Source organism: Rhea americana, unplaced genomic scaffold (assembly GCF_003343005.1).
Source record: "Rhea americana isolate MKP2758 unplaced genomic scaffold, rheAme1 scaffold_267, whole genome shotgun sequence".
Lineage (NCBI taxonomy): Eukaryota > Metazoa > Chordata > Aves > Rheiformes > Rheidae > Rhea > Rhea americana.
In genome coordinates this window covers 1-11,083 of record NW_028186387.1, presented here as the reverse complement: position 1 = coordinate 11,083, position 11,083 = coordinate 1, and the positions used below count along the sequence as shown (strand labels likewise).

At 46.7% G+C, this 11,083-nt stretch overlaps 1 protein-coding gene across 2 annotated transcripts; it reads left to right on the top strand.

Moving 5' to 3' along the window:
• Window positions 1–85: 85 nt before the first annotated feature.
• On the top strand, window positions 86–4,987 carry TOPORS (TOP1 binding arginine/serine rich protein, E3 ubiquitin ligase). 2 transcript variants are annotated; one of them, XM_085307863.1, is made up of 2 exons: window positions 86–253; window positions 1,705–4,987. In XM_085307863.1, the coding sequence occupies exon 2, from the start codon at window positions 1,708–1,710 to the stop codon at window positions 4,720–4,722; it is 3,015 nt and encodes a 1,004-aa protein (XP_085163989.1). In that variant the 5' UTR covers window positions 86–253; window positions 1,705–1,707; the 3' UTR covers window positions 4,723–4,987. The 2 variants fall into 2 exon arrangements, with proteins under 2 accessions (XP_085163989.1, XP_085163988.1); XM_085307862.1 differs by having other exon boundaries at window positions 86–442.
• The last annotated feature ends 6,096 nt before the right edge of the window (window positions 4,988–11,083 follow it).

Genomic DNA, 11,083 nt, shown 5'->3' with positions numbered 1-11,083 from the left:
GGCACGGCGGCCCTTCTGCCCTCGCTGCCCCAGCTTCTTGGCCGGGCCCTGCGCGGGGTGCGTGGAGCCCCCGGGACCACAGTCGCGCGGGAGCTCGTGCCCCCCGCTGCGACGCCGGGCGTCTCCAACAAAAACAGAGAGTTTTTGTTTCTGAGGCAGTCTGCCTGGATGCGGAGGCCCCGCGTGGCCGTGGAGGGCGGCAGGAAGAGCCCCGGGTGGTCGGACGGAAGCGTGCGCTGAGTGCGGCCCACCGGTGCGTGTGCCTCCTGCAGCCGCGGGACATGGCGTTGGCGGCCCCGCAGAACGGAGACGGGCAGCAGCGCTGCCGCCCAGGCAGCGTTCACCCCGCTGTAGCCTAGTCTGAAGGCGACTGCTTTGTTCTTTAAAAGACTACTCAGACTGCTCTTGTACTTTTCCTGTGTGAATTGGAAGCGTGCACCAGGTGACCCCTTGTTGATGACAGTATTATTGGAAAAGAATGACAAAACATTCTTTTGAGTGAAAGGGAAGATAGAGCAAGTCCTTTCTGTAGTCTCCAAAAATGCCAGCATGTTTCAAGTTCCCATTAAACTTGCAGCAYTTAGATTCAGATTGTACTGTCAGAGAGCACAAGGCCTAGAACTGCAGCAGCTAATTTTTATAATACCAAGGCATGTGTAGATGAGTTAAATCATAGCACTTCATGTATTAGTAGCAATTGACAAAAATATCTTTATAGTTTCAAAAAAAAAAAAAAACTTTAATATCACAGAGTAAAGAACTTAGTGCAGGTATGCGGCTAGTGATCTCTTGTATGTATTTCTGGGAGCATTTCTGAAGCTGCTTTGTCTGACTGTTGTCCGTCCACCAACCATGAACCTTACTGTGTGTATCTGTTGCTTTTCCTGCTCATTTTTGAGGCATCCTACTCTGTAGAGGCTTCCAGCAGGGTAGAATTACTACAGATCACAAAATACAGAGTGCTGACTGCCAGGAGAATTGCCAGTCGGTTACCTATCTGCATCATCCTTGAAGAGCTTTGTAGACATAATCTACAGCAAGCAAAAGGCTGCTTAACCCTGAGAGAACAGAACAGCATAGTAGAGAAAAGGTGTCATTAATAAAAGATGAATATAAAGTTGAAACGCAAAAGTGTTCCTTTTCAAGTCAAAAAGAACACCAGTGTCAAGGCTAAGGGCCTAAGAATAGGAAGAATACCAGTGTTTTGGGGAGCAGTACCTGTCAGTTGCTGAGGTTTCTGGTATGTCCACCTCAGTAAGTGAGTAGCTGTTTTGTTGAATATATAGTCACACAGACTCCTACCTTCCTAAAAAAGAGGTGATGGTGCAAATGAGAACTTCCCCTGAAGAATGTAGGAGAGAGGACAGTTTTGCTCTTGCTAGGGAAGACAGATTAGTTTCCTTCAGTAAGCAGAGTAGGATTTCTGGAACTGTCCCAAGCCTGGACAATTTTCAGGGTCATTCTTTTTTCTCTCTGTGTTGGAGTGAAATTTAACCATGACATCTAATTTGTGGATGGAAGCAGTATTCTGAGGAGAAGCTGACACAAGGAGTTATGTCATTGTATCTTTTTGTTTGGTACCCTTTTGGAGCTTACATTGGTTTTTATAACCTAAAGGAAGGATAGCATGGGTTTCTTTGTCTAGACTTTCATGTTTTTTCTTCTCAGGATGGGTAATGATCTTTTTGTTTTTGTGCTTTATAGGACATGACTTCAGCGGAGTTTGCAATGGATAGCAACTTTTCACCGAAAGCTAGCACAAGCAAGCTGCATCAGACAGTGCCAACAGATGCATCTCCTGACTCTAAATGCCCTATCTGTTTGGACAGGTTCGACAACGTTGCTTATCTAGATCGTTGCTTGCATAAGTTTTGCTTCCGTTGTGTCCAGGAGTGGTCAAAAAACAAAGCAGAATGCCCACTCTGCAAGCAGCCTTTCCATTCTATTTTCCATACAGTTCGTGCTGAGGATGACTTTAAGGAGTACGTACTCAGACCATCAGAAAATGGCTCTTTTGCCAGCCCTGATGGCCGGAGATTTCGTTACCGTACTACGCTAACAAGGGAGCGTCGCACTTCGTCTTACCATCGACACACTTCCTCTTCTCGAAGGACGCTGTCCCCTCCAGATAACGGGATATTGTTTGAAGGATTGTCAAGCCAACCGGTGCGGCAGAGAGATGGAGAGATTCAGCAGATGATAAGGAGGCTCGCCTCAAGGAGACAAGCTAGTGCAGAGGGCAGATCTCTGCGGCAGATTCAGGAGGAGGACATGGTCAACTTCCGCAGAGCGCTCTATCGCACTGGTGTGCGTGTTCGTAGTATTCAGGATGGTGGCCGCTATCGAGATATTTCAGCAGAGTTTTTTCGACGGAACCCTGCTTGCCTTCACAGGTTGGTTCCCTGGCTAAAGCGGGAACTTACAGTCCTATTTGGTGCCCATGGATCTTTGGTTAATATTGTACAGCATATCATCATGAGTAATGTGACGAGGTATGATCTGGAAAGCCAAGCCTTTGCTGATGATTTAAAGCCATTTTTGCTGAATCGGACTGAACATTTTCTACACGAATTTGTCAGTTTTGCCCGATGTCCTTTTAACTTGGAGGCATATGATCAGCATGCTAATTATGACTGTCCTGCTCCATCGTATGATGAAGGAAGCCACTCGGATTCATCAATTATTACAATATCTCCAGATGAAGCAGATTCTCAAGGTCTAGATCACAGTTCATCTGTGACCGGTATTGATCAAGCTCCCTGGGATGATGAAACTCCAGGGCCCTCCTATTCCATCTCAGAAGAGGTTCATGCAACCATAGCTTCTCCTTTGGAGACTTCAGAAAGTTCTGATGAGGACTCTGCAACAAAGAGAACTGAAGTGCAATCCCAGTTGCAGGCTAATACTGATTCACATGACAGTGACTCTTCTTCTGACAATTGTGTTATTGTTGGGTATGTTAAGCCTATAGCTGAGAGGACACCAGAACTGGTTGAATTGTCTTCAGACTCTGAGGAATCAGTCAAGGAAGAGAAAAGGGAAGATGTGAAGAACCAGCAGCTGATCCAGTTTCACAGTTGTAGTGACAGTGAACTAAGCAGGAGTTCCTCACCACACTCCCCTATATATAACAAGAACCTACGTAGTTGTAAAAGCTGCTTATCCCCTGCAGTTGAGAAGATGGAGTCAAAAGATGAGGATAACAAAAGTAAAATAAAAAATCCGTCTGCACAAGAATCAATCTGGAGCCCCTCTTCAGGAAGGGACAGGATGTGCTCTCCTTGTAATCACAGACTATCCAAGAAGAGAAGGTCCAAGAGTCCACAATCCTATTCACAGTACAGCAGAAGCAATCTTGGCCACAGGACTAGGAGGGAACATCATAGCAAGGACCGGCTTAAAAGGAAACGGTCAGGAAGCAGAGATAGTAGTAAACATAGGAGCAAAAGAAACAAGAGGAGGTCAAGAACTCGTGACTCTAGCATCTCTCGAAAAAGCCAGAGACGCTCTTTAAGTCGTGAGAGCACAATATCCAGAGAAGTAAGCAGATCACGATCCCGTAGCAGAGGCCATGGCAAAAGAAGATCAAGAAGCAGAGACAGTGATCATTACTATATAAGAGACAACTATCAAAGCAGATACCAGTGGGGTTATACTTTTTATAGTCGAAATGTGGTAGGAGATGGCTACGAATCCTCATATAGGAGGAGGACTCAGTCTAGTGCTCACTATTCAAGACAATCTGCTAGTCCAGAATACAGGATACAATCCTTTACTGAAAGGACAGATCCACATAGTCAGAGAGGACTCCATGAGAGACATTATTACTATTATGAAAGATGCAGGTCAAGGAGTCGATCAAGTAATAGGTCCAGGACCCCTTCTGGAGGGACTGACAGAATGAAAAGTGAAAAGCCTGGTGGAAAAAGAAAGTACAAAACTCGCCACTTGGAGACTGCACTCAAAGAGAGTACAGTTTTAGAGAAAGAAAATGACCCGAAGAAAACTTTGTCAAAATTCAGTGACTGCTACAAAAATGAAGATAGCCTTTCAGACAACCGAGCAAGTAGTGACACAAAGCGTAAGAAGAAGAAGAAAAAGACCAGGAGTCCAAGTGTGGAGATAGTCTATGAAGGAAAATTGACAGATACAATGAGGCATCATAAGAAGAAAAAGAAAAAGCACAAGAAGAAACATCGGAAACACCACCTGAGTAATTCGGAACATTCTTCTCCAGTTGTGATTACAATTGATAGTGATAGTGACAAGGAGCCAGGAAGTATTGAATGTGACAGTAGTATTACTTGGACAGGCTCAACCCAGGTAAATGAGGGAGMAAATGATTTTTTCTCATCTTTTCTGGGAGAGACAGAATGTAAAGATGTTTATAAGGTCAGCAAGGAAACTGGAGCAGTGGATAAAAACTGTAGTATTGCTTCCATAAGAGAGGACTTAGATAGTGACATTGGAAATATTGATGTCGAGCTTCAGGAAACATCAGCTGATCACAGTCTTGCAGTGGTGGATAACATTAGCAATACAGCTCACACAGAAACCCCAGCTAGCCATGTTCAAGGAGCACAAGGAACATCATCCGCTCAACTGCCTTCTATCAGGACTTCCTTTTTAGAGGATCCAGAGAGACCACCATTGATACTAAGACTCCCAAAGAGATTTGTCAACAGATCCTTTTGGTCTGACTCCACAGAAAAAAAAATGTAGCATGTTTTACAACGAACACTTCTTAAAATTGTGAATTTGTTTTAATCCTTTTTTTTCCCATGGAGAACAGAACACCTCATATGACTTGTGTGCGTTATAGATGTCTGAGAAGTGTGTAAAATCCTTGAATGTGTGTGCACTTTTAAGTCCAAGAAATAGAATATTGCTAGTAAGTAACATTAAAAGTTTCTCAGAAGAGTGTTTGGAAATTGTAGCCATCCTGTATTCTCATATTTTGTAAAATATACTCTCAGAATATTTCAAATTCATGTTTTTTTCTTTAAAAAAAGAAGATAAATCTAAAGCCAGAAAAGAAAATGCATTTTCCAAGCGTTGCTCTCATTATAAAAGAAAAAGTTGTACAGTTCACAAAAAAATCATTCAGTTCTGCCATCATTTTGGTCTATGTGGGTAAAGTTGGTATTTGCTGAAAAATATTCAGTGATTTCTACGTAAATCTTGGACAAGGCTTCCATTAAAGTAAAAATTAATTCTGTCAAAATCCAAATAAAGCAATAAGACTTTTTTTAAAAAAAAATGTATCTGTAAACTGTTTATATACCAAGCAGAACACTTGTTTCTAATTTTTGGGTATCTTACAGTACAAACTGTAACAGTCTGTACTGGTAAGGAATAATTTAGGTTGGTGCCTTCTTGAAGTCATGCTTGTCACTTAAGGTTGTTGTCACAGCTTCTATCAGATTGCTCAGGATCTGAGGAATATGAATATTCCAAAAGCTGGAGATTCCACAGCCTCTCTGGGGAACCTGTTCTAATGATTGAGTATTCTCACTGTGAAATCTTTTTTTTCCAAATATCTTTCATATTTCTGTTGTTGCAGCCTCTGTCTGTTCTTTCTTATCCTATTTATGTGCAACTCAGAGAAGACTGTTCCTCTTCTATATACCATTAAAAATTTGAAGACATCGGCATTATTTGTAGCTTTTGAGATACAGTGACTCCTGCTGCCCTCACTGCTTTAAGCTGTATTTCAGCCACCTCAGTTTGCCCCAGATGTTCTGCTACATATATACACAAGGCACAGCGGTCAGACAGGTTTGTATATTTCAGGTTTGTGTCTTCTCTGTGTGCACAGCAGTAGCTCTTGGTGTTGAACCAAGAAGTTACCTTCTGTTGCTGCTGAATTTTTTGCTAGCTGACTTGACTGATTTGGATCCCATGTGGTTGCTGCTAGGTGGCTGTGCATAGGAGGCATTCAGCAGTATGGAAGACTCCTAAATTTTTACAATATCTAAATTGGCAGTCAATAGTCAATTTAGGAAGCTACTGAATACAGAGTATTACAGTCTGCTTTATTCACTGCAATGAGTAGAGATTGCATTATGAATCTGTATTAACAAGGTGACACCTCACTTCAGTCTGCTGTCAGTGGTTTTCAGTGTTGAAGAGGATGCCATCCTCACTGGAAAATGTATATTTTTTTAATAACAGGTTGCTAGGCCAATCAGTGCAGTGTCAGAAAGGTGTAGAGATTCAAATCATAGAATCACAGGATCAGTAATGTTGGAAGGGACTTCTGGAGATGATCTAGTCCAACCTCCCTGCTCAGCAGGGTCACCTAGAGCATGTTAGACAGGGTTGCATCCAGGCAGGCCTTGAAGATCTCCACAGAAGGAGACTCCACAGCCTCTCTGGGCAACCTGTGCCAGTGCTCTGTCACTCTCACAGGGAAGAAATTCCCCCTCACAGTCAGGCAGAACTGCCTGTGCTTCAGTTTCTGCCCATTGCCTCTTGTCCTGTCACATGGGGCAAAGGAAAAGAGTTTGTCCCCGTCCCCCTGACACCCTCCCTTCAGGTACTTGTACACATTGATCAGATCCCCCCTCAGTCTTCTCTTCCCCAGGCTGAAGAGGCCCAGATCTTGCAGCCGTTCCTCACAGGGCAGATGCTCCAGCCCTCTGATCATCTTTGTAGCCCTACACTGGACTCTCTCCAGTAGCTCCATGTCTCTCTTGCCTGGGGAGCCCAGAACTGGACACAGTACTCGAGATGAGGCCTCCCCAGGGCTGAGGAGAGGGGCAGGATCACCTCCCTTGACCTGTTGGCAACACTCTTCCCGAAGCACCCCAGGATACCACTGGCCTTCTTAGCCACTAGGGCACATTGCTGGCTCATGGTCAACTTGTCATCCACCAGTACTCCCAGGTTCTTCTGTGCAGAGCTGCTCTCCAGCAGGTCAGCCGCCAGCTTGTACTGGTGCCTATGGGAGGTAGTTTTGTCACAAATAGTCAGGCAACTGCAGAAGGTAATCTCTGGGGCTGGCAGGAGAATGTGATTGATTTCTACAGAACTCTATCACGTGATTGTGTATGTTCAAAGCATTCTTAGTAGTGACCATCATCTGGATATCTTGGTAGCTGTTCTTTCCTCCTTCAGTATTTGGATCTCCTGTCTTACTGACAAGTAGTCTTACTGACTACTGAAAACATCAAAGTGGAGGAAAACCGTTACCAAGCTTCAGTCATGAGTCATCAGTCACCGTTACATAGGAGATGCTGTCTTAGATTGCTGCTGTTTTTACTGCCATATGGACCAAAGTGACCTTTWTAGCCTTCAGGGATGACTTAGGAGGCATGAATGAGACCTGGCTAAGGGTGGGGGGAGAACATGAAGAACAAAGAAGAGGAATTTTCATATCCCAGGTAGGAAACACAGTCCCAGCCTGAGAAAGCTGGGTTATGTGTTGCTTGTGGAGGACTGGGCTGGCAGCCCGGGAGCTTTTCAGAGGGACTCAGCCTTGCAGCCCAGCAGCACTCAAAAGACAGAGGACTAGTGCTGACTGTGTGATCTGCCTTACTGCACTTGCAGAGGCCAAACTACTGACCAGCAGCTACTCCAGGGTCAGCACCTGCTTTCAGAATCCCCGTCCTGCAAGGTCCTCTGTCCCAGCCAGCTGAGGACRTTTGAAGATGTAGTAGATTCAAGTCATGACTGCCAGTAGCCACTGAAAACCTCAGAATCCCTTTTGCTTTCTCTTTTGGGCTGACTGTTGTCTCAGTAATCACTTTTTGTCTAGTTGAACCTGCTGCTTGCCTGAGAGAATGTGAGCGTGGCAGAGAGGCTGCAAGGAAAGACGGGTCCATGTCTACTTGCCCAGGCTTCCTTAACAACTCTGGTGTGCATTTTTCATTGCAAATGTTCACCTCTGCTTCTTCATGCCTCATCTCACCATTTCCTATGTCACACGCTCAACAGCTGCAACCACCTACCCACATATCAGCGCCTCTAGTTTTGGCAGAGCGGCCAGGGTGCTACAAAAAACAAAGCGGACCTCCGAGGCTCTGCTTCTTCACCGTGGCCCAGTGTGACCTCATGTGGCGGAGAAAGCCTTGCCACACACACCTGCAGAAAACATAAGCCTGGAGCAAAGGCAACCAAAGCAGTACTGCCCAGATGGTACCTCTCTGCCAGGCTAATGGGGGAGCAGCAGCTGGAGCTGCGGCTGCTGGATGACCTCCAGCGTCCACAGAGAGCTTCAGCCACAGCAGAAAGTCTCCACCAGCCACACCCAAGCTGCTTTGAAGCTACTAGGTATCCTCTGATTGYGCAGGAAAACCCACTCCTAAGCCTGGAGTGAACATGTGTAAGCGCCAAAGTGCAGCCACRCTGACTGGGATCCCCCAGCAGGATCCTGTCCCCAGCGGAGGCTGTGAGGCAATGCTCAGGAAAAACAAGCTTCTCCCCCAAAACACTCCCACAGCCTCCTTCAGCAATTACCTCCACCACCAGTGTACGTTTGGTTTTAGCACCTACTGATGGACTTCCAAAAGGCGCACTTTCATCCACTGAGTAAGAGAAACYACRCCCAATATTAAATGTATTGGCCCTTTCAGGAAATATTTTCAAAATATTTCCATGTTTTCAAAAACAATAGGGCTACATTCACCACAYGAGAGCGCTCGGAATATGTCTGAGCAGTATCTGGCTCGCAGTCGCAAGACTGCTGCTTGTGGAGATAAGAGAATACATCAAAAAACAAGTCTAGCTATCAGGGTTTCTAGAAAAGGAAATCCTACTCAGGTATGCATCTAAAAAGCAGGTRTGTTAACTATTAAATCTRAGAATACATAACCTTTCTGGAGCATAGCCACACTTCACGGGCAGTGCTAATATGAAGTRTTTGAATAACACATTATTTTTAATTCACCACTTCAGCAGAACAGTTTCACTAAAAAGCTGAAGTGTTTCCCATTGCGTTCTTTTTCGTTACAAGACCTTCCTCCTCAAAAGAACTTTGGCACTGACGAGAGAAGCTGAAAACCAATGCTGACCGTGTTAGGGTCCTCTCTCTTCCTCTCCTGTCCTCACCCCGCTTCTCTTTTYRCTCACTCTCTCCTGTTGCCTCTCTTGTTCTCCTTCAGTGCAGCAGCTTGTATCAGTAAAGCCCAGCTTGCAGAACCAAAGTAGATCTAAAACTGTCAGACTGACTGTTCACACAAAGGGATGGAATACACACGGCCAGTGACACGACAGACTGGAGAAGATTTCCCGTGGCAAAGACGGGTTCTGCCATGCCCGCATTTCCCCCCTCATTTAGATGTGAGCATGTCGGAGAGGGGCACATCCAAGTACGCGCTCCTACCAACGGAATYGCTCCCCTGCCACCTTTTCCTGTTCTCAAAACATCCACGGCTGCATTACGTTTTGCACATGCAGAACATGGTACTCAAAAGCACAGTAAACCACCACTAGCCCAAAGGAAGTACAGCAGCACTTTGCTGAAGTCAGCCACACATTGGTGCCCACTCAGATCTGCCTTTTTTCTCCATACATCAGGAAAAAAACAATGTGTTCTCGATCRGCATCACATTAACGCAGAACAGGTACTCTTAGTGGGACCGAGGTGTTACCGTTCCTAGAAGTAATTTCCTTGCCAAGTTTTGCAACAGCTACACAAAATAAAGAGGCTCTTCACTCCAAGCCAAGATTCTCAGCATGCTGCAATCACTACAGATTATTTCTGTTCTCTTGTTGAACCTGCTGAGGTTCCTCTCCGCCAGCTCTCCAGCCTGCCCGGAACTCTCTGAATGGCAGCACAGCCCTCGGGTGTGTCAGCCACTCCTCCCAGCCTGGGATCATCAGCAGACTTGCAGAGGAGGCACTCTGTCCCCTCATCCACTTCACTGACGAGTAAGCTGAACAAGACGGGAATGTTGCTGGCCTCCTGCTGGATTCATTATTTGGCTTTGAACTTCATTTGGCACTTGGCACCTTCAGGCAGACCATGTTGTCATCACGCGAATTCAAATGTTGGGGAAGGGGAGGTTGGTGAGGTGCTACACAAGGCTTCATTTTCTGCAGTCCTCCAGCAGCAGAGAAGCAGCATGACGTATGTGGCAGGCTGATTTTCCCGGACAGCCTTGGTCRGAAGCAAATGGCTGAGCACGGCCTGCTGCATGGTCTGGAGGAGGACAGCGATTGCCTGGTGTGTGTTCCCTGCCACACTTGAGCATGACACCATTCTGGGCAGACTGCTGCTCYGCCTGTGCGGGAAGTGCAGGGACARCCCACGGAACAAGGCCTGCACCGTCCTGCAGCCRGGGTGCCTTAGATCGCCGGGAACCAGCGAGCACTGCCACCACGGGCGTCACTTCTGACGTGCACCATGGCAGTGCGCACATCCCGGCGCAGCACCGCCGCACCCAGGAGCCCCCGAGGCTGGCCCGTTCGCGGAGCAGGCTGCTGCTGGCCGTGCTCAGTCTGGACATCCACCTCTGCTTTGCTGCAGTTCTCTGCATTCCCTCGTGGCCTCGTTGCTGGAGGAGAGCAGGAACTAGCATGACTTAGAGGATGCTTAGAGAGTCACAGGAGGTATTGGACTTGGCRGTTAGGCTCTGCTGCACTGCCGAGAAGACTACAACCTCTGCTGACCCACACAGGAAGAAAGACTATGAACAAYCTTCTGTAAACTGGGGAGTCCTCTCGCGTGCACCCAGTGTCTTCATGTACACAGCATTTTCTTCCAGCCAGGCTGTGGTAACTATCCCCATTGGGGACTGGAGCTGAATTACCAGAAAGCTAGCTTTGCCTTGCATTTCCTTTTTGCTTGCTTTTCCTTCCTTCTGGACTTGTCCTTGCCTGGCAGGCAACCCTTCCTCGGAGCTGCTGCTTGAACAAGTGGATTGGGAGGACTGCACCGCCACCCTGAGCAGGGCTGGACTTGTGGGGCGTTTCCTAGGCGGTCGTGAAAACCCCAGAGCCGGTGGCATCTGCACAGCTGCGCAGTCCCTGCAAGCCTCCCGGATGCCCGGTTGCTGGGTGTCGTTAGGGCTCCACGCACGCACTCAGGCACACAGTTGGTCTTGCCCATTTCAGAGCTGCTGCAGGCAGCCCCAGCTTC